This window comes from Fringilla coelebs (genome assembly GCF_963513975.1).
Source record: "Fringilla coelebs genome assembly, chromosome: 1".
NCBI classification, from domain to species: Eukaryota; Metazoa; Chordata; class Aves; order Passeriformes; family Fringillidae; genus Fringilla; species Fringilla coelebs.
Window position 1 is genome coordinate 35,691,211 of NC_140028.1, and position 24,683 is coordinate 35,715,893.

At 39.9% G+C, this 24,683-nt stretch overlaps 1 protein-coding gene across 2 annotated transcripts in view; it reads right to left on the minus strand.

Moving 5' to 3' along the window:
* Positions 1-24,683, minus strand: part of LOC311155326 (serine/threonine-protein kinase Sgk3) — a 55,587-nt gene that overhangs the window by 12,895 nt on the left and 18,009 nt on the right. The window contains exons 1-5 of one of the 2 annotated variants that reach the window (XM_084208391.1): positions 20,613-20,712; positions 13,339-13,544; positions 8,487-8,570; positions 6,512-6,584; positions 3,661-3,736 (exon numbers count right to left, since the gene is read on the minus strand). In XM_084208391.1, coding sequence (XP_084064517.1) covers positions 3,661-3,736; positions 6,512-6,584; positions 8,487-8,570; positions 13,339-13,416 — 311 coding nt within the window. In that variant the 5' untranslated portion in view covers positions 13,417-13,544; positions 20,613-20,712. Of the gene's footprint in view, positions 1-3,660; positions 3,737-6,511; positions 6,585-8,486; positions 8,571-13,338; positions 13,545-20,612; positions 20,713-24,683 lie in introns of those variants that run through there. The other variant, XM_084208390.1, reaches the window with a different exon arrangement.

Genomic DNA, 24,683 nt, shown 5'->3' on the forward strand with positions numbered 1-24,683 from the left:
CCTATGAAATCAAAAGGGTTGAGAAAACCACTTAAAAAGGAATAGTCAGTATACATTGTACATATACTACCAGCAAAAGTTGGTTTTGTCTGGATTTTTATGATTGACTGAATAAATTTATTTTGTGGATTATCTCTGAAATACACAAAAGAATGTCAAGCTCTGCTTAATACTATTGCTTATGTAACAGTCATTCTGCATTAGTTTTCCTGCAAAAACAATATAATAACACACAAAAAATTTGGATGCACACAGAAATACGAACAAACCCAAAACGTCACACAAATTTTGAATCAAAATGGTAAAATTAATAACCAGTGTCAGAAACTTAACATTTAAGACACACTTTATTTAAATAATAGTGTCCCACTCCTCCCTCTTCTTACCACATTTTCTTAAAAAGTAAACCAGTAATATCTTACAGAAAGCAAAGGTTCAAAAAGCCCTAATATATAAAGCACAGTAACACTTTAAAAGAGGACAATAACATAGTGCAAGGTTTGCTTTCCCCAGCATGGACTGCAAGATTCTACAATTCAGGGGTTTCACATTTACTTTTATATTCATCAGATTTTGAAATCAGAGAAAAACTATGACTTTTCTTTTAAGGAATACATTCAGACCCCGCTTCTCACTTACAGAACTGATAACTCATTTCCCCACAGGTTGCAGAGTATTGTCATCCTTGAGTTCTTCAAGTGTTATGCAAATGTTCTCATTCTCATTAAGGAGCTACTTTGGACTTTTTAAAAATAACTGCATTACATCTTTAATGCATCCTCTATTATACAGTTTTTCAAACAGGTTTTCTTTGGACATGTTCTAATAGACAGCAATTAAATGCATTAATACTTCAGTGAAGGCCTACATTTGAGGGGGCGAGCAGCCCACTTGCAGGAGTTGTGTAGTGTTTTAGGGAGGCTCACAGTGCTCACTAGGAACAAACTCCCAGCTCCTATTAAGGACAGCAGTCAGAAAGGGGGACACATTATCAGACCCCTATCCTTCTGCCCTATCTATCCCCACCTTTTCTTGGAACACCTGCATTCTACCTGTGAGAGCAAGCTATCACAGTAAGTTTGCTGAGGAAATGCAGCCTGAAGCTCATCCACTTAATTCCCAATTTGGACTAAGCTAGTGATCTCACCCTGTATTCCACCTTTTCATGCAGTGACTGCATGAAAAACTGTCACAGGGTCTCTCTCTAAGCACTCCAATACACTTCAGGTTTTTCTTGGATTTTTTTATGGAGCAAAAAGGTCTGGCTGTGATACAATATTCAAGAAATGTGCCAGACCCAAGAAAAAAAATCCATTGATGGAAAATAAGAACACAGTGCTGCATGTTTCAAAGAATAATGTAAATATTACCATCTGGGACACATTGAATCTGACATTTGTGCTCTTCACTTCAGATGTTCAGGTGCCTTCCCATCCCAAAAAGAGAACACCTTGAATCATCCTTAAGCTTTTAGTGAAACGATTCTCTTAAGCAGGACTTAAAATATATGACATGCTGATATTGGTTTTAATGCTTAAAAGATGCCATGGAAGGTGGATTTCCTAATGGTTCTGTGAGAATGCACAACCCACTAAGTCTTCCTTGCACATCACTAACTTTACATAAGTTTTTTGACCTAGTTCAAATTTAATTAGCACATTAAAGCAAAAATAAGAAAGCAAGGATGGACTATCTGTGAAGACTCAGTCACCACATATCTCTTGACTAGCTTCCATCAGATTTTACAAAAAATTCCAAGCACGAAGATCAAAGATTTGGCATTTCTTCTATAACAACATTCACTGGCACAGCAGAAAAGGTGACAGATTACATAATTATTAATATGATTTGTTGCAATGCAACACTGCAAAAACTAAAAGCTAACTTCAGAAAAACAATCACCTTGCAGTGATTAAAAGAGAAACAACATAGAAATTACTATAAAATTAAATGCTTTTGCACTAAACTGTGGATTAAAAGCTGTGTACAGCTTTTTCTCCTGCTTAATTCAATATTTCTTTAAGGGTGGGGTAGAGGAGAACAGTAAAAGGAAAACGTTGGTCTCTATTTCTTGTTTTTATTGTAGAACTATGATTAATAAGCTTATTATTGAACACACTTTCATCAGCACCAAACACTATCAGGCCTATGTCTTAACCCTGGTTTAAGTCAGTTAAACTAACTAGGATCAGGCAAGCACAGGCAAGCTACGTGCCATATTAAAGAACACTGGTTCTTCTACAGTTACATTCAAGCATAAAACAATTTTAAAAGCTCACAAAAATTTAAAAAGGCAGGTGGATTTGAGGTTTGATGACTTTTTTTTTTTTAAGCATACCATTGTATGCTGTCCTTTACAAAAAAAAAAAAAAGCATCATTTTACCTCTGGAGAACAAATATTGTATGTTTTGAAACAAAAATATTTGGTAATTGGATATACCAGAAGAATCAGAGAAGGAGATTAGCCTAAATAAACCAGTATCCTTTCCCAATGAAACAAAACAGATTGATTTTCAGTAATTTGTTATAATGAAGTGCTTTTTATTATTTCCCAAAGAATAGTACCATGAACACAAACCTCACAGTGCTTGTTCTGGTGGAAAGGTATCCTTCCGTAAAGACTCTGTTGCTAATTTTTTTTCACTAATCAAAAGAAGTATATATAAAATGCTCCTATTTTTATTTTTCTACAAAGGAAAAAGTACATATTTCAGGTTGATAGGACATTAAATATTTCACTTGTTGTGAAAAAAGGAAATCTGACCGCATGCTGCGAATTGCAGTGATATTCTGTTAGAGTTACTTTTTTCCTGTGGGAAATGGGCAATTTCACAGGCTGTACAAATAGGCTAATTAAACAAAGCATATTTATTAAAGACATTTACTCAACACCAAAGCTAAGCATAGAGCTTTACCATTTTACCAGTTCAAGCAACCTAGAAAACTGCATGGATTTAGCTGAAACTGATTACAGCTTTGGACTGAAAGAAGGTGCCTGTTTGCCCTGGAGTGAGTTCACACACAAAGTGCTGCTCTCCAGATTTAACTGGAGCTGACTCTCTCCTAATACCACGTACCATTCACCACTGGTAGTGGTGAACACACCTGCAGTTCCTCTGCTGGGAAGAGTTTAGGTACAAGCTTAGCCATCATTTCCTTTAGGCAGCTCAGCTTGGTCATCCCAAACCATCTCAGCAAGCCAATTAAGGCACTTGGTTCCCGTGCTTTAAACAAGCTCTGGAGCGCACATGAACTGCTCTTCACAAAAAAAGGATGCAGGCAGCGACTGACTGCCAGCAATACAGCAGCAAGTGACAGCAGGGCCCTCAAACAGCACAGCCACTGGCAAAACAAACATCTGCCCAGCACAGCGACAGTTTACAGTGGAATCTGCACCCCTGGAATTAAGATCAGTTAATTGCCTGCAAATTGATTTGCAGGTTGGTTTTCAGAAAACAAAAACACTTTTATACTCTTTAGTCTGTAGATTTTTCCAGAATGGATGGCCATATAAAGTGGGTGTTTTTTATACTGAAGAGCTCTGAACAGGTAAAATACATTTTCTGGTTAAATACCTAATTTGCAATTTTGTATTTAACATATCTTTTCATCTCATATCTTTTCAACAGCCCTTATAAAACAGAAATGAAACTACTTACTGGTTGCATAGCTCTGGCTGTCTAACTAAATTTTGAATGAATTCATTCAGTCCTGCTCTTCTCTGTTTAATAAAATCTGAAAAAAACAGATTTATTAGAATCATCAGTCAGCTTATTAGAATCATCAGGCAGCTTATTTTGTTATTCAGGTTTTTTAGGATTTAAAACAGCAGTTAAAAGGAGACTGGCTCATGACTAATTTAGAACAGGATTGGTTCTACATATGAAAACTGCAAGCTTTAAACATTGAACTGAGCTGAGAGAATAAATTTCAGTGTCTCTGTAATGCTAGTTAAAAATTTTGAAAGCCAGGTAGATTAGAAGTGCCACCCTGTGCTTCAAGAACAATGTGTAACTGCAGCGAAGCCCTTCAGCACCTGATTCCACAGAAACAAAAACCCCAAGAAGCCACAGGCAAAACCTGACATCAGTTGCACAAGTCAAGTTTTTACATGAACAGTCCCACCAAGCAGCATATTTCCGTAATATATGTATGGCAGGGGGAAAATTGCACAACTCATCCTGCCGGCAGGCACTCAGATAAATCCATCGAAGATAACAAAATAAAATACTTTCCTTTAGATTTTGGACATCATCTCCAACATTAAAAAAAGATAATCCCTTCCCTTGTCTAAAGCTTAAGACATGTAACTATTCTGTAGTAACATGGAAAGACGCACAAAGGATTTAGAATAGAAATAGAGTTCTATCATAAAATAAAGCATAAAATGGAATAATCCTATCTTTAATTATCATATCAACAATAATTTGTATGGAATAAAGAATATTTAACTCCAGCACTAACTTTTAAGCCATTTCAATGACTGTCATATCCAGATTACCGATAATTATTAAAATTTTAAATTAAAATTAAGTTTTAATTAACAGCTGTACTTAAAATATTAAGAAAAATGTCCGTATTGTTTCAGGGATATAATCTCTGAACACTTCCTAGGGTATTTAGTAATCCCAAATTACTGACATCTAACAGAAAGGTAAATTTGCATACAGATATTATGGGAGTGAATGACATCAGCAGTTTCAGTGTGGCAGATGTACAGTGTCATCAGTCACTCTAAACCTACAGGATTATCCATGCTGGTGAAGATAAAACACCTGTAACATCTGAAATTTTCAGGTTCTATATTCTGACTGGTTTCTGTTCCATTTTTTTTTTTCAAGTCAAAACAAGATTAATTTTAAATAACTTAAGTGCCAATAAAATTGGAGCATTTAAATGACAGTATTTTTGGTAGTTTTGGGTAAAAGGATGTAAAGGTCTCACTCTGCTGTATTTCAATGCAGTAGTACAATGCTGCATAGCCATGGACGGATTACAGAAGTAAAATACCTTTTCAATATTTGTAAAATATGTAGCTTGTTTCAGGAGCCAGCAGAAACATTACATCAAAGCTTCAATAAATCAGTGTTAAGAAAAAGAATTATTTACATAAGCATCATGGCTCCATCTCCACCCTGCCTCCCAGCAAGACACATCTTGAGAACTATTTGATTTCTCATGCTTCAAGGATTTCAGCGTAGTTCACGGAAATTTAAAACAAGTTTGAGAACTTTGTTTTACATATATAATTTTAATAAAGTTTTAGTTGAGGTTTTTTTTCCCCCATTAAAACTCTAGTTTCCTAAATTTGGCTCCAAGAAATCCACCTGCATATTTGCCTGTACAGCAAACCAGACTGCATGGCATTCTCTGGTCTTCAGCCAGCTCTGAGAATCCCAAGGTCAGAGAAAAAGAAACCAGAACTAAACAAAACATCCCTGTAGACAAAATACATGTAGAACTTTTGGCAATCATTTACATCTTTATCAGAAGAGAACATCAGAGCTTGGATACTTGTATTTGATTATTCTAAAAAAAACCAAAACAGAATTTCACATCAGGATCCAGATGATTAACTGCAACTGCCAAAAACTAGGTTTGTTTGTCAGAACTTTAAAAATCCCAAACATACACATTCTAAGAGTTCAACAGCTTTGGATCAATTTGTTCCTCAGCAAAAGAGAAAATGAACAATTGAAACAGATGTAGAAGGAGATGAAACTACAGTCTGACCACATCAGCAAGCCAGGGCAGGGGTCCAAAGAGCAGCGGGAAAAGCCTGAAGTAAAAATGGCTTGAATGAATAATACAAACACACAGAGCAACGGCCTCCCCTTCCCATTTTCCTTTTTCTTAATTCATCCATGGTGCCACCCAGGTTACTTCAAGGGAATTTTCAAGTGACTTTCATTAGTATTTCCCTGTGTACAGAGCAAGCTAAATGGCCACTTGTCACTGGTAACTGGATCACAACACGTTCACATCAGACAAGCTTCCTGTTGTTGTTCCACTTACAGGAGAAGTTCGTTTTCACCTGAACTGTACAAGGAAGCACATTCAGATACAGAGAGGTCAAAAGTCCTCAAAGATAAATCCCTGAGTTATTTCATTTTTTCAGAGATGGCTGTGAGGCATGTAACACAAAGAAACTTTAAAATGGACTACGCATAATGCTAAGGAAGAGTTTGGGGTTTGGCTTTTGCTTTTGTAGGAGAGAGGTCACATCTGACAGTTCAGAATGAGAATCCTGAATATGGGAGGGCTGGGAGGAGCTATAGCCTTCAGTGCAAGAGAGGCACTGGGCGACCAAGCAAGGCTTCGTTCACTATCACAAGGTAAAACACCTACCCACGCTAGTTCCTGCTCTTGACTGAAGCATGACTAAACTTTGGTTTAGTCACTGTTTTGAGGACCGCTGCAAAACTCATATAAGACAGCTTCTTGTAGGCTGGAATAGATCAATTTTCATATAAAGAAACTGACAAAATGAATAACAAGATGATGACATACCAGGATCAAAATTATCTCCAAAAATTCTTTTAGCTGGAATCTTCAGGTTCATGGTGGGAAATTGCTTCTTTAGCTGAAAACAAAACACGTAAAATTGGATTGTGCTTAGACATTAAAGTACCTAGAAATAATTGCATTTTGTTTGTTTTCTGATGAACAATTTGAACACCTGATTATTAGTAATTCTGCTCCGCTATGCCATTTCCTCTGCTTGTACACAAGGGGAAAAAAACATACCCAGAACAATCTGTACTCAGTCTGCAATAGACATACCCTTTTAAATTCAAAGGCCATCTCATCTTCATTTTACAGACTACTAGAGCAACAGTGCAAAATTATTTGCCCCAGGTTATAAAATCAAATTTCAGTGTTGTTTTTATTTTTCTTTTTCTTCCTTCCTCCATCAATTCTTTATCTCTTTTGGGTTTGTTTTTCTCTTATTTGCTTGCTTGCACAGGGCTGTATGCATGAGCTTTACAATGGGATACAGGGGATAGAGGCATCTGGGTTTTGTCCAAATTACATTCTTTAAGCTTTAGAAATCACAGGTGGTCTACCCCTACATCAAAATTACAAGCAGATGAACAGTTTATTTTAGGACCCTGCACTTGATAATTCAATTATTATTACACTTGATAAACTGACCAGAAGATTGTACACAACAACAGTGAATTTAAAAAAAAACCCCAAATCTGGCACTGATCAAGCCTCAACTACATTTACTTCACCTTCAAGCACTCCAGAAGAACAATCTTACTCTCATCCTTTTTAAGAGAGTAGTTTTCTAATACAGTAGCTGGCAATTCTTCCTTAGCAACACCAGTATTTCTTTCAGTTAGCAGCACAAATTCTTTTTGGTGAATATATTGTACAAATTTCTGAACAGAAACTGGAAATGTCCTCCTGATTATGCTTCCCCAGGACCTCACCTCTGCCCATGTTAGAGAGACCAGGGCTGAACAAACTTCAGCAGAGCAAGGCCAATTTAATGGCAAGAGAACATGGCAAAGGAACAGGACCACCAACTTCCCCTCTGTGAAAAGAGGATTTTCTGTTTTCACATCCTTTACAGGTTTATCCCTGCTACATGCAGGCAAAGCACAGCATGGGGTATCCAGGGACATTTCAGCTCAAACATTTCCAAGCTCACAGCCTGTGTTTGAAGACCACTGCCACATGCAAATCCATGCCCAGGGGGGCAGAAGAGAGAAGGCCTGACTACTTCCCAGAGAAACAGTGGAAGGGAAGGCACAAATAAGCAGCTGGTAGTATTTTAGGATGGGAATCAGAGGGGAATTATTTCCTCTTTTGTTAAAGCAAAAATCATGGTCTCTAAACACAAAGAACTGGAGGAAAGTATGGACACAGCACACATAACTCATACTCTCATCTGAACAAGTATTTACCCCAGTTGCCCACTATGTAAAAACAGCAAACCCCTCTTCTAGCAACAAACCCAAGGAATCCATACTTGGTTGCTGAAGGGGGCTATTTTTTTTGGAACACTGACCACATTTTTTTGTGCAAAAAATCATACCTGCTATGAAACTGCAGGTATGAACTGCCACCAGTGACTGACTACAAAATTTCTATTAAGAAACAAGGATTTGTTCATTGCTTTCAGTACATCAAAGAAAAACACTTGCTTAGGAGGAACGTATCTATCTAGATGTTTTGTGGGGTTTTTTATCATGAACAAAAGCACATTTTATATGTTTTGACAACAACTAAGCTGGAAGTTTTATTAAGCTACGATGCCAAGGAACTATAAAAAAGGTAACAAATAAGTGGATTTTGAGTCTGAAATTCAAACAAACTGAAGTTTAAAAAGCCCACTCCATCATCTTCTTTAATTAGACTCCTATGGTTATTAAATGTTGACTCAAACTCCTCAAAAGAGGATTAACTCAAACCATAACACTGCAAGTGTTACTCTGCTATTCTGGCATGATTTCATAGCTTGCTTTTTGCTTACCGTATTGTAGAGTTTATCAAACTCCGCATACCGTCGAAAGACAAACCACTCATTTCTGCCAACAGAGACCAACACTTTGTAAACCTGCAGGAACAAGGACAGTGTTATTGCCCACAAAGCTTAGCAAAACTTCTCAGGTTTAATCTCGTGGTGAAAGTAAGGGCAGGTTGTTAAATTTATTGTGTAAATGCACTTACCAAACCATGCATTTCTTACAGCTAAGTCACACAGAGATCAACATGATGAAATGATTAAAAGAACAACTAAAAGAATCTGGTACTTTGCAGAAATTTTTTTAAACACCAGGTAAGCAAAAACTAACACCAAAATTGATTTAGTGGAGTTTCATAAATTGGTTAATATCCAAAAAGAACACCTGACCATAAGATAGTAGTCTATTAAAATTTAATATGAAATTTGTTAACAACTCAATAATCCACAATAAGGACGAATATTAAAGAAGCAAAGCATTTAAAAATACTGAAGACTGCCTTCACCAAAACCTAAAGAGAAAGTACATATGGAAAGTATGAAGATAACTGTTCATTTGAACACCTTGAATACAGAAGAATCCTGGCTGATGGCACAATTGTTCAGGGAGGAAAAAGTGGTGCTATGGCAGAAATACAGCCTGTACCACATAATACACTGGGGTGAAGGGAGGTATAGCTGGAACCTGCTGCACACTTCAGGCCTTTCAAATGCCATGTCACACAGGACTTCAGTAACTAGACAGATTGTCAGTCCCTGGATTCATGAACCTGGTTGACACCTCTGTGTCCAGTAGGCTTCTCCTGTCTCTCAGGCAATTAGCTGTCTTCACTTCTCTACTTTCTTGTACCTCCAGAAGGAGCTCAGCTATTCCTCCAGGGAAGAGGATCGGCACAACAAGGAAATGAGTGCAGAGCACTGCTAATTCCCAATGCAGACTACTGGACCAGTGCCCCAGGCTCCCTTCTGCCCTGCACCAGCTCTCCCTCTAACTCCCACAGTGGAAGTGGCAGCCACCACCATCGGCTCCTCAGCCTGAGGGCTGCAGTCAGGCTGTGCTAACTGCTCACATAAGCTGTTCTCAGTTCCTGGCCCTGGGGAGCACAGGGAGCTGAATGGAAGCATCCAGCAGAATGCTGATGAGACTTTCTAAGAAAACCCCTTTTGCCTCATACTGCTAAACAAGTGTTAGCATAAAACCTACCCACTCCCCTTGTAGAGCCTCCCTACGCTGCAGGCAGCGAAAGCTTCAAGCTCTGTCCTTGTGAACTGGGTCTCTTATACAGCAATCAAATCCTGCAAGCAATGCTCAAACACAAAACACCTCTGCTTCCTATGACTGCACAGCACATCAATGCCAACACACTTGAGCAGAGGGCCAAGGTAGTTGGGCAGACAGCAGAGTGCACAGGCGAGTATAACGCAGGGTACAAGATGATATCCACCTCCTTGGCAACCGCTAAATTTAAACAGTTTTGTTCTCAGAGTAGCTGTAGAACAATGACACAATCAACATTTTTTTACACAGGAGAGCATTAAAAAACCTGTATGAGGTCATCCAGTTCACACCCCAACAAAGCTCTTGCACACCCCAAACCAAGGAACAGCTTCAAGTCCAACAGTTATGGGCACACTGAGCAGTAAGAAAACACACAATGTCCATTAAGAATCTGATAAAAACTAAAACCATGACATGTCAGGGCTGTCTTACTACTCTCAGCTACACCTATGTAATGATTAGAGAGATGTGCAATGCTTATTTCTAGAAAGGTGGGGGGGAGGAATGTAGACTTACTTAGATAATAACCTTTTCAAGTCTAATTATTCCTAATCCAAATTTGGTCTTAGAAAACTCCTTAAACATAGATATGATGCATCACAACTCAGAGTATGTGGGTAAAAACCACAAAGCTTTGAGAAAAATAAAAAGGAAGAAAAATGAACAGAATTCCTGAAAACATCACCATAAAATGTCTTCCTAGATACAGACAGGACAGGATCTAGCTATTTCTGGATGCAGTAGAATTTCTTCACAAAAGAAGTCACTGAAATTAAAAGCCTTCAACTCTGTATGTGGTAGCTCATGCTCCTGGATTAAATGCTTGATTTTTATTAAACAAAGAAAAATAAAACGTAGGCTGTTTTCCAATTTTGACAGAGCAATCATTGAGAAAGTACGGAAACTATTTATTGTCAACAAAAAAAAAAAAACAACTCCCAATTTCCACAGGGCTGGTGATTAATATTATACATCACAGGTCTGAGACAAAGTTTTCAGATTTAATCAGACAAACAGTACCCTTGAAAGAGATTTTTTAATAAGCCTGTATATGATTTGGGTGTAAAGGGAGATGAGAACAGGTCAAAAGAGAAAATTAAGCCTCAGACATCAAACAGCATAGGGATAAAAAGTGAGAAACCCAAAACAAAGCTATTTGTCAAAACAGGCAAAAGAATGACCTAATATGCAGCAAGGACAGAAAGCAATTAATATAGGCTAGATATGGTCCAAAACAAGGAAATACTTTACTCCTTTTATGGAGAAAGTGAATGCTGAATCTTCTGAAAAATGAGGGACAGCGAACTAGTGTGGATTTATGTAGAGGCTGGTTGCCATGCATTAAATGGGAGCAAAAAAGGTTTCCTGCCAGAACCCAAAAAAATGCAAACATGTAATCATTTGAAAAAAGAAAAAAAAAAAAAGTAGTAGTAAATATATCAAAAGGATGCAGTATTTAACAAAACCAAATCAAATCTTTAATAAAAGATCATGAAAATGCTCAGGAGGTATGAGAAGCTCACTTCCAGAGACAAAACTGAAAAGCTCATTTAATTATCAGTATGATGCCTGCTCAGAGACATGATTGTTTTTAAAAATGCTTTATCAGAGTAAGTGTGAGGGGAAAAAGTAGAGCTAGCAAAAGCTAAGTTGCACATGCTTGTCTTGTTTCCATGCCAGCATTAAGTGAGCCATTGAAAGGCTTGAGCTGAAAATCAGCTTCTGTTCAGACCAGTAAGATTCTAGAAGAGTCTCAGAAGCAGCAGGGAAACACTCTGTGAGCAGTGGTAAGGTGAAGACTATACAGTCACCTGAAATCTTTCCTAGCCTCTATCACTCTGACCTTTCTTCTCACCCCAAGTGAAAACCCTTCTTATGCTCTTTACAGAAATGGCACTAGTGTGGCCATCAAAAGAGACAGTTATACCTACCACAAATTTTATAAGATCAGCTTCACCCTGTACCCCTTCCTCACTCCCTGTCAAAGTACTGATGGGATCCTGTCATTACACACAGCTACAGAAGAGGGGACACAGTAACAGCACTGACACGTGCTGGAATTCACAGTTTCTACCATGAAGTTTAGTATGACCCTCACTTCTGTTATCAAATCCTAAAATATATGTGATGATATTCGAAAGCTTGGTTGTGAAAGCACTTCTTGTCAAGTTGCTAATTACTCCCTGGCACAGAAAGCAGAAGACAGCAGGACAAAGTGTACCTCTGCACAGTGTAATCTAGGCTGGATTCTTTCCCCTCTCCTCTCTCTGCCCCCCATTTCTGATGTTTCACACTGCTTCCTCAAGGGCACGCCCAAAAAAAGTGTCTTTACACTGCCCAGGCTGTCTGACAGACCTTCAGGTAAAATGACCTGGACACCACAACAATAGTACATGACCACACTGGTCATGTACTATTGTTGTCATGATTTTAACTGCAGAACTGCCAGCACTGAGGCAACGCAACAGAACTGCTCTGCTCAAGTTTAGACTTTCACAAAGGGTTTTCCACTCACCTGAGTTTCACATGAATGCAGCGGTGTAAGGAATTAGTAAAGTTCTCTTTTGTTTAAAGTTCCCTTTACTGGCACACTCTTGCCCCAAGCTACAGCGTGACACACTTGTAGAATCAAAGAGCACTGTTCTTCTCCAAAAAAGGGAGGTGAAGAGGAAAAGGAGACAATTCCTAGTAAAACATTGTTTTGTTGTATTCTTCAGACAGCAACTCCATATTGTTTCCACAGTGTTTGCATTCCTCATCTGAAGAGTGACTAACTCACTCAATGAAAAAAAAAATTTAGAGGAAGTTGCACAAGAGCAACAAAACAGTTTGAGCCTTCTAAAGGAAGTATTTTGATCTTGTCATTTAGGGTTATATAGAAGCCAAACAAAAATCTATACCACACTATTGTATTTTTCAGTGTGCCATGCAAAGAATTTCCCACACAACAGGAAGATTTCACAACCATAAAGTCAAACTAGAAGGTAAAGAAAGGAAGAGGGAGAGAAATTACAAGGAAATGGGAACAGGAAAAAATTCATAAGCATTAGAATCAGAATCAGGAAGGAAGACAGAAAAAAGGTTTTGAAAATTTTGATGGTTTATATTTCTTTTTCTTTTTACACAAAAAAAAATACAATAGCATAATAGTATATCTGTGAAAGAATGGATGTTAAAACAATCAAACAAACCCCCACAAAGAACCAAATTCACACTTTACCCCTTTACAAAATAAATGTCTTCATGAAAAATCATGCAGAATGCCAAAAATGGTACCAGAATATTTTCCCTGTACTTGCATACTTAAAATATTTTATACAAGCAACTGCAGCTATTTTGGGGTAACAGCAGAAATGTGTAAAGGCAAGTTCTTTTTGCAGAAAGCAACACAGGTAAACACTGTAAAATATTCACAACTTTTCACACTGGACTATGGCCAGTGCTCACAAGAGCAAGGAAACTGATTTCCATAAACCTATTGAAGATAATATGAAGCTCAGTAGCAGAAGAACAGAAAGCAGCACTGCTAGGCACCAACAGCCTATGCCTTTGCCCACAGTGCTTAATGTCTTACATACTTACAGTAAATCTCTTTTTCTTCTCTCTGTGTTCATCAGAGCTGGGAATGCTAACGCTTGGGCAGCTCTCTTTGAGATCCATTGTGTGTTTCTTGTGACAAATTCCTTACAGGACCCTGCTCTGGATGTTGCAATCAGGAGGTCTCGTCAACGGTACTGGTCCAAGATCCGCAGCTTTTCTTGAGAAAATCTGAATTCCATCATGTTATCCTAAAGAGAACATAGAAGGAAAATTTAAGTAAAGGAGCTCTTAACTCACATTGCTGAAAACCTGTGTGACAAGAACTTTTGCTGGCAGAAAATGCACATTAATATGTACATATAAAGCCACAATCATGGCTGTTTTGTAAACCTGTAGTTCTTTGTTGTTTTACTGAAATCACTCACATTCTCCAAAGACACAAGTGCATCCAAACACTCACTGAGCTGTGTAGACATACTGGAAACAGATTTGGGCCCACTACAGAGAATACTTTGTAGGAACAAAGGGCATGAAGAAATAATTGAAGATGACAACCTGGTATCAGACATCTGAGAAATGCCACCAACTTGTACATTCAGAACAATTTATTTCAATACCAAAGGTTTTCAACTGCATGAATCTCTACCAGAGGGCACTTCTGATTTGTCAGAACATGCTGAGTGCATTTAAATGTCACATCAGAGATGAAAGACGACATGAGAAAAACTAATCTTTCATGCGAATTTTAGAGAGGGACACAGGCAGCATCATGTGTCTGTCTGAATATTTATTTACATTCTCTGCCCCTCTTTCCCCTTACCAAGCATGCTTTGTGTTTGGCAGAACACAGGGTGTAAGGTCAACCTTTCCCTTCAGTGGAAGAGTTCAGCTTCCTTGCAGAATGTGAGAAGGGCACAACACAAGAGACTGAGAATAAAGCCATCAAAAAGGCAGAAGGCTTAGTGTCACCTAGATGCCTCTTTACTCACAGAAGGACAGCATTTTCCACACCTGCCCTGAGAACAAGCACATTATTTACTGGACCCCACTGATGACAACAGGAGCTTCAGCAGTGCTTAGGAGCAGCCAAAATTAATGTTGCATAGCTACACAGCTCTGTTTGGGCCTGCACAGCACAGCCATCCGAACTGCTTCACTGAATGCAGCACAGCTTTAGAACAAGATGTGTCTGATCAACTCACAAACATGACAAAAGTGGCTGAGACAGAAGGAGACCTCAGTTCTCTTCAAAATAGCCAGAGGAAAAAGGAGCGCCCAGTTCAACACTAACTCCCTATTTTCTTAAAACAGGGAAGTATAAAAGTGAACTCTGTATTTCATATCATAAATTTCCAAAAAGCACAAACTAATCCCATGCAATTCTGCTATTAGAGAGACACCCATATTTATGTTGGCACAAAGGCCAAAGCTCCTGGAATCCAGTGAAAAGATTTGTTCTTGATACCCAACTACTCTCAGTCAGTCAGCTCACTATTTTTCTTGCTCTCAAAAGCCAGATCATCAAACTTCATGTTTTTATTTCTCTTTTTGCCATTTAAAATTAAGCTGATTTTCAAAGACCTATCTGATGACTTGAACAAAAAGGAATGTTTACAACCACTATAATCACAGCTAAGTGATAGATCATCCATACTGCAAGATATTCAGAAAATTATTTTTAGCTACAACTGCATTTATCTTAATTTGATTGTTCCCTACTTCACCAATTAGGTAATTACAGTGCTGGGCAGGGTTAAGCTTCTCCCCACCTTTATTTGACTAGAACACAGTTCATTCAACACAGTTACACAGACCATGGCTTTCAAATTGGTTTCTCTTTTCCTCTGGAAAGCTACTGTTAAAAGCTTTGTTACAAGGCACACCTTCTACAATTTTATACCAGCATGAGATTAAGAGTGCTTTCCCATTGCCACACACTAAAACTGAGATGTAAAGGTTAAGTGAGCTCTTCCCCATCTTAAGAGGTCCACTAAAACAGTCAACAGGCACCACTTCCAGTAAGTGTTTCACTAAGCTTAGACTTTACTAAGCACTTGTGTCAATCTTTATCTACTTCAGGTTCAGTATCAGGAACTGAGCATAAACCTCTGTGTTTTATCTGTCTTACTGCTCATCACAGAAAAACAAGCAAAGCTTCAAAATGGATTAGGTGTTCCCTGATTAATATCACTCACTGTCCTTCTCCTTTTGTAAACCAACGTCTGTTACAAAGGTTTCCAAGAGCCTGAACTCATTTTCACAATACAGGCTGTATTTCTCTCATCCCTCCAGTTTCTTATTTTTAGTGTCAGAGTTTTAAATGCCAGTACAGGAGCCGTACGGATTAAAAGCTTGGAAGACTGAGCTTTATTTCATATCTGAAGTTGAAAGATCTCTGAAAAACAAAAGGAGGAAGTGTCAACCAGATTAATTCAGGAAGAGTTTATTCATCTTACTGGGAAGATGAAGAATAAATCATCTGAAAAACCAAAACTGTAATGTTCACATTTCGTTCTTTGAGCTGCCTGGAAGATCACTGGCTGTGATTATTTTCTTTCCCTGAGGCATCTCCTCTGAGCCGTGCCTGGGTCACCAACACTAAGCTGAACTGACAAACTTGGAAGAACTGCATTTTCACTCTGCCACTAAGCTCCAGCGGATCAGAGCTTTCTTTCAATTTCCATTTGCCTCGAGCATATCAGCTCTTGAGAGCTTCTTACATCTGAACTGTAGGTCTGACTACAGAAATAGGGACAGACTTGCCTTAATCTTTACCATGCTGCAGTTAGGAACACAGCTGTAGTTTAAATAGCAGGTAAAATCACTAATGCTGTGATAACTACATGAAGTAATAATGGAGAGAAAACAGTAGAGACATTTTTATCCACAGTGTCAAAAGTGGAAATTGCAGAATTTTAAAGGATGCCAGGTACAAGTGAGTTTAAGAGACACAGTCAGCAGAGAAGTCTCTACCTCTGATAACAGCATTTCCTGGAACTAAAAACAAGTGGCTCAGCTTTGATAACAGACCAAAAAGGAAGGGAATTTCAGAAAACCACATATCAAAGTAAGTCCCCTCAAATCAAACTTGGCCACCAGTGAAAGATGTAGATAATGTAGATAACCTGCAAGACAGATAAATGCTGAGACCAGTGTTGTCCAGAAATAGCTAAAACTTAAACAGGCTTACAGAGGCCTGCAACAGGAGAAAGCACAGAAAAAGTTAGAGTAGGTCAGAAGTCACCAGTCCTCCTGGCACAGTTTCAAGCCTGTCAACAGCTACACTGTCCATTCTCTCCATGGGGGCTGTCAAAAAGCCAGCAGCATTTTCACCGTTTCCTGCAGGAAGCCACAACAACATCAATTTTCAGGCTGACCCTTGCCTGCAGTAAAGCAAGACCATGGCAATAGCAGAACCTTGACACCATGAGAGCATACACAAATCTAGTACACCCAAAAATGAATGCCTGACTATAAAATCTTCAGTGCATCTTCCTCATAGCTGCATGCAACAGGCAAATACAACATAGTTTAGCAGTATGTGGCATCCTCCTTTTACTCTCTTCTACATAAGCAAACTGTATTAGAAAAGGTTTCTGAAGTTTAATCAGACTATTTTATTCTGGACTGAAACATTTTCTCTTCTTTTTAAAATGGTAAAGGCCTAAAGATGGTATAACTGTATAATCAGAAGATCCTTCTTCTGGCTGCTTATGCTTCAACCTCTGCCTAGAATGTCCAAGGCTAGATCAAGTAGTTGTGTACTTACCTGGTGCCTCTCCAGCTGCTGCCACATTGCCTTAAATACCTCTAAGGCCAGGGCAAATTACACTCACTCTCGGAGTAAGACAAGGGAAGCAAAGACAAGAACAGACAAAACCCCCAAGAGACTCTCCCTGCAAGCACGTTTGGAGGAATCACCAGGATTCATATCCATTGGAACAGCATATGGGCACTTCCCTATACACTAATCATCTGCCCTGAAGGACTCAGTTTGGGAATGAACCATCATTAAACCAGCTGCTGAAAATCTCACCTGTGATTCCAATTACAGAAGGAGCCTGCATATAAAGTAACCAAAAGCAAGGCACAGGAGGCACTCCTATTATTCACTATAAACACTACTCTATTTCTTCTAACTTTAGAGAAAGCATCAACTTTGACATGCTTTTCATCACTTCCTCAGTTTTCTTCACAAATGCACTGGCTCAACATATCACTGGGCCTTACACAATCTTGTAGAAAACCCAGAAAGTCAACTTTTTCTCAACCTAACCGTGGAGAAATAGTGTCCCATTCTTGTTACCAGACGGCAGCTGACACACAGGAAATGGGAGATAAGATATTCAGAATCCAGTGCAACAGAAATACAGGATGAGGCACTGTACATGAAGTCAAATGGTTCATAAAAAGTCGAAGGCAAAACACAGACTGCTAATCTCTAAAGACAGAGGGATGGCCAGAAGCTGTTCAGTAACCAGGTTCTGGAGAAAACAGGTTTCATTCACAAAAATACATCCTTTTAAATATGACATTACATACAATTTTTAACACAGTAACACTAGACACCACGGTAGACCTCTAGTGAGACTTCACCTGAATTAAAAAACAGAGCACTAACCAAAATACTCTAGTCAATCCCTGGTTTATCTCCACTCTCCCTTCTAGAGTATAATTTGAGAGAGTTGAGAATTGAGCCACTACTATAAAGGAAAAAGCCTGCTCCCTGTTTACACATCCACCCACTACCTAGCAGTTTTAAAAATTTCTAGTAGCACCACTCCTCTGCAGCAACATGGGCAAAGTCCAATTCAGCTGAATCTTTCTAGTTACAGGAAAGGACTGCAAGTGAAAATGCAACTAAAGGAATGAAATAAGCAATTACCCTCTTTCTGTCTCTATCAAATTTATTTGGGAGAAGTCAGGCAAACATTACCTACCCATGACTGTACTGTACCCAAGAATATCCCTTCTGCCCCACCTCCCAAAAGAAGCTCCAGTAAATTACTCCTAACTGGCCTATAACAAGATTCGTGGCTTGGATTAGACCTATTTGCATTCATATTTATTACATGACAGAACACAGGTTCTCTGCTGTGGTAAGCAAACCCTGAGTAATAAAACAGGTCTTAAGAACAAATACTGCCAGTAAGACGCAGTTGTCTTTCAATCCTGAACACATTTCCATAGTAATTCCATTCTCCAGTAATTCCATTTAGCCTGTGTCCATAGTACCCACAAGGATCACTGTGTCTCAGATGGTACAACTTACACAAACAACACAGTATATTAAAAAAATCCAGTTTGCATTACACTTGCTACCTGCACATTTCTTGGTGTGCTTTCTCAGTCTTCCTATACACAAGGTCCAATTAAATTTTAAATGTAGATGCCTAAGGATAGCACAGCTCAAGAGTTGCAGCAACAGCACCATAAACTACTTTGAAGAGCTCTTACAGCTGACAGCAGCCACCTGCAACATAGTCAGCTCTACATAAGAGGGCAGTCAGACTTCAGTAAACACCAGGCAAACAATCCGGCCTCATTTTACCCCTCTGGATGAAAATGAAATGAGAGAATGCCACATTTCAATTCCAGATATACTGGACACGTTCTTACATGACCTTCAACAGGAGTCACCAACAGCTCTCCCTCGGTTTCACTACATAAATACAGAATTCCAATCGATTTAAGACGGATGTTACTGCTAACACATGGAACACAGAGAGAGTTCCAGGGTTTTATGTACTGTAATCAGCAAAAGGGTAAAATCCATATAACAGAATATAGCTGGATAATAACATAATGAAATATGCAAATCCAAGTTACAGGCCACAGTCCATAAATCACACTTTTGACGTCTGGGCTTTACAGAATTGATGCCTGCCTAGAACCATAAAGCTGTTGGATAATGAAAAGGCAACAACTGAAACATTGGAATATAAAAAGCAAGCAGGAGAAAGACCCTTTAGCAATATACAAACTGCCCGTCCAGTTCACCACCAGTTGATTCATCATGTTACATCAGCACAACCACAGCAAGTATTCTTCAGGGACAGTTTACAGACTCCCACAGGTGAGAGCACACACTGAACTCTCACTTATTTCTGTGCTGCACAGAGAATGAGAAGGTTCAGTTCATAAGGATTCACAGATTAGTGGCTTATGTACAGAAAACAGAATTTGGTGCAACAACATCAGATGTGGTGAGGCTGTAATTTACATCACAGGTGGGAATTCGAGGCTGGAGAGCAATTTTAACACATTATGTTGTTATTATTATTATGTTACATTATCATGTAACCACTAGTGCCTACTTCTTCAGCTTTGCCGAGGTTTTTAAAACAACCAGTACTTCTCACTGACATGGGCAAGTCAATTGCGCTGCATTTCTGATCTAAAGGAAAATCTCAAAGTATCTTTTAAGAAACAGGTCAGTTTTCTAGCTTTATGTTATAAGAAATACCATGCATGGAGACTACCTTAACAACACTGAACTTTCCAAAATGCTTTCCAAAAGCTAGTAACAACTTTTCCTGAAATCTAAAGTATCATAAAGCCTTCAGGAAAATACTCCTCCATATGCTTCTGTTTTTACCATTAGTTCATATTACAGTCATTGAAGAAACTGATGTGCAGGTGAAGGAAAAAAAAAGGTCAGAACTATATTTAGACACTGAGACTGAAACAACACCAATGTTAGAAGAATTCAAAATAGAGTAACATCAAGCCTTAAAAATACAGTCTCATTCTGTGTGTGTCTATAAAACCACTTGGAATGTCTGAAAGAAGTTATAAACAAACCTTAGCTACAAGGACACTGCAGCAAGTGATATTCACAGAAATCTTCAGTGCAAGAAGAACCAGAAGGGCATTCAGGTGACACAGCTGGGCTCTGATGAAATGCACTACCCGCATGACAAAGTATCCTAAGTTTAATGGGGAATAAGATAGGCGCATTCCATCCTGCAAAACTACTGCACGTTTAGAAGCAGCAGTTACACCTTTATGAGCTGCTAGAGGAGGAAAACTCACATAAACACACACAAAAAAAAAAAAAAAAGAAAAAAAAAAGGACGAGCTGTCAAAAGAGCTTTAGCCATAATACTTTACAACAGCCTTTTAATTAACTTCCACAAAATTAAATTCCTCCAAGGTACCTGAATTTCGACAAAGCAGCGTTGCCTAACACGCTTCAGTGCTGCTCTTCAGAAACAGCAGCACGTCCTGGCTGCGAACCACTCGGAGAAGGAGGAGAACGACCGCGCAGAGGCCGCCCCGGTTCCTCTCCCTGGGTACCACGGACCCGCACCTACCTCCTCCTGCCTCCTCCTCCTGCTGCTGCTCTTCCTCCCCCTCCTCCTCCTCCTCCTCACGGGCGCAGCCACCGGCTTCACCGCACCGCGAGGACCTCGGAACGAAACCAAGCTTCTCTCGCCTTCACCCCAGCAACTATTTCTGGGTTCCTCGACTTCTAGGAAGTTCAGGCGCTCTCCCGGCTCCCGGCCCAGCGCCCGCCGCCGCTGCCCGGCGCGGCCATCGCCCGCCCCCGCAGGATAACGCGCTCGGGGCTCGGCGGCGGGGAAAGGGAAAGGCGGCTCCGCCTGGGCGCGGAGGCTGCGGCCGCCCTCCCTCTCTCTCCCTCCCTCCTTCTCTTCTTCCCTCCCTCCCTCTCTCCTTGCCTGCCTCCCGCCCCTCCCCGCCCGCGGCGCCAGGCTGCCCGCCCGCCCGCGCAGCCCTCCGCGGAGCCCGGAGCCCGGCTTGCCCCGGGCTGTAGGACGGGGCCGGGAGGTGTGACCCTCTACCCCTCCCGCCCTATATATATATATATATATATACATACACATAGCCACACTAAAATAAAACACTTTTAAAACCACATTTTATTTTAGGGGCAAGTTTTCACTGCCCCTAATCCCAAGGTTTCAGTCCCCTCTCCCCTCCCCAGCCCCTAGGGGGATGCTCCTGCTTCTGCTGGGCGGCTCCCCACAGAAACTCTGGAAAAACAGCAACGCTCTGGTAAAAATAACTTAAAATCACCCCTGCGCACACGAGGGGTGTCAGTTTAACTCTTCAGTGTGCCCAGGGGTGCCCACAATCCACCGGCAAGGCCGTCATTAAGCCAACCAGCCGCTGTAATGACAGCTCTCCTTCTGTATGGGGAGGAGCAATAACACAGGGGAAATGAGAGAGGTTTGTATGATATCTATTATCACTATTTAGGGAACTATTTCTGCAACCTCTGAAATTTCAGGGGTAAGTTTCAACACCCCCACTAAAATTCAACCGGATGTCTTAAAATGATCTGTAGCTTGCTAAGTTTTCCTGAGCAAATTGAGGCCATAAAACAGTTATAAAAATATAAATTATAGGGAAAAAAAAAAGCTCCTTTAATTACAGTATCACTCCTCACTTTATTTTGTTAACAAGATCTTAAAGTGTGAGACAAACAGGAGTTAGCATGGATTCTGTTTAACAGAAAAGACCACCACACCCATTAAGTTAAAGTCTCATGTTTACTGAGGATCTGCTGTGCTTTCAAACATTCAGAGAAGGCTTAAGAGGCAGGGAATATCTAATGCAAATGGTAACACTCAGGATGAGTTAACAGCTTATGCCATTTTAGCTTCCTCCCTATAAATACCTGAAATGTTTCTTGGGATTTCTAAGGCCATGTAGAGAATGAGCAAGTGTGAAAATACTGCAGCCCGCTCCACTGTTTTACCAATGTAACACAAGAGCGTCCCCAAAACCCCACAAGTTGTCATGAGGAACTGTTCTATTGATTATGGAGAAGCCCCATGTTCTACAGGCCTGCCTTCACAAGACTTGTATTTGGGCCTGACAGGACATGACAGTGCTCATTTCGACAGTCACAGGTATTGGCAAGGATCGGGCAAGCAGCAAATCAGGAGATCCTGTTTCTGAGCAGTGCTGCTGCAGAAGTATTCCTGCATAATACTACACTCATGTGTCAGGCACTGACAGTCATCCAAGCATTCTCCAAAAACAAATCAGAGAAGCAGTCTGGAGGTTTTTAAAATACGTCAGTGTTTGGATTAGTGTGTTGTAACTGTGTCCACACAAGCTACAAGTCAACTGGCTCACAAGCTTCCATTTCACTAGAGTCTACACAGGAAGAAATGAGGAATTTTACCATCCTAACCTGCCCTTTCCTGATTTTGGAGTTTTGTGGTTTTGGACAGGTACTGCTAGATATTGAGACTTGGCATTGTAGCAACAGCCTCCTCTTGCTCCTTCGGATCTGGCAAGGCATTTTCCTCTGCATTCACAGAGAGGTTTAAAGAGGCTTTGTTAGGACTTCTCGTGGTGAGCCCCAGACCAGAATGCTTCTGAACTTCAGTCAGTTAGAATAACTCACTGGCAAATAATTTAGTCAGGTAATCTGTATTCAAGAGCTATTTTACTTTGCAGTTGTTGAGCAGTGTTCTGCTTCTGTCTGCTTGATAGTTTTCAGTTAATCATTCACTTGTCAGCAGATCAGTCAAATGGAGCTATTGGACTGATTTACAGTACAGCCTCAACCCAGGAAAGGTGAGAAGATGACCCTGGCTTGGAGATAATTTAACTCTGTCTCCCTGTCTAAGCAGGCAGAGCAGTCTAAGGGCAGTCTAAGCCCTAAACCTTTGACTAAAGAGCGGCTATTTGTCCTTCCTCACACTGAACATCCCTCTGCAGACTGGGCTGTCAAGCAGTTAATTTTATGCACTTCCTCTCCCTATTCTGGTGTAGGTAATTAGAGATTAGCAACACGGTACATATCCTTAAATTGTAATTTGCCTGAATGAATTCCACAGTACATTCATCTGTCTAGTGCATCATGCTATGCAAAACACTGTTAAGATCCTAAAATTTAAATAAATTGTAATTTGCAGATTTGCTTGATGAGTTTTTAAAGGCTAAGATTCTAATGTCAAGGTGGATACCTGGTGGTTAACTGCATAGCACACAGAGAAATGCATGGAACTCAGCTTGCCTTTTAGTGAAGTTAAAGGTCAGCATTCACTCTGACATTTTTGTCCCCAGGAACTCCCTTGCATTCCCCATTTATGTTTTCTGGGCAGTAATACACACAAAGAACCTCATTTCCACCGCTTTGCAGTACTTTGCTTCTAAGGAATGTTACAAATCCATGTAGTGTGCTGCCATCCCAACTATTTTAAGCCTTTGCTCAAGGAATATCAGTGATATATTGGTGGTGGGGGTGGAAAAGATGAGAAAACAGAAGAAAAATTAAGGACCCACTGCAAATGTGAAAGGTCACAGAAATGCAGAGTACCTTTAACATGTTACTCCAAGCCCAGGAAGGGCAGGAAGCAACAATATGAACTATTCAGTTCTAGTTTTACTGAAAATGTCCTTAAATTAGTATGAAAACCTTGTCCCTGACCAAAGATCAAAAGTCTGATTTTATAACATCAAGAGAACTACACAGAAAAAACCAGAATATAAAAAACATTGTAAGACAAAGACAAGCAGGAATACAGAGGACTAGTTTAAATGCAGCCAGGAGTTTTGCTAGTGAACACTGTTCCATATGAATATACCGTGAAACTTTTGTATACATTCAAATATTCACACAAAAAGCACAGCCCAAACCACTTGACAAGCATAGTCCAAGAATTTTAGTTACTTCTACAACACAGCAGGACATTGAGCAACAAATCATTACTTCGCTATCAGCTTCAAGCATTAACACCACAGCTCTCCATTTCAGTTCTTGCATCTTCAAAGGAATATCTTAGCCTATCTCGATTAACACCAAGCTTTGTATCCTCACACAAAGGAAAACACAACCTCCTTGCCCCAAAACAGACTGTTAATAGTCAAGAGGTTTGGACGCTAAGATGAGATGGTGTTTGAAATTAAAGCTTCCTCTGTGGCAGTATCTTGCCAGCTGTTAACTCCAGTTAAACCAAATGTGTCTGTTCAAAACCCTCCAAACATGATACGGTAATAGATATGAAGCAATCTTTTAAATAATTATTGTTAGCCTTTAGCCCATCAAGCCCTGGACTTAGACTTCATTCAGGAAACAACTCATAGCCACTGTAGTTAACATCACACATGACAATTGATTTAATCAAAGAGCCCAAGTCCCAGCAGGCTGTACCCACCTGCACAGCACTGAGGACATCGCCCTTAAAAAAGCCTCAGGCTGCAATGGATGGGCCTCACAAAGACACAGGCACAGCAGCTCTGGGCAAACACCGTCCAACACCAGGGATTCTGGCTGCCACCAAGACCCCATAAATGTATGGAGACAGATATGCACCTGCCCTGTTCTATGAGTTACTCTCACACTGCTTTCCAGCCTCTTGTTTGGCAGCTGATTAGGCTGTGCTCATAGCCCACCACCTGATTAG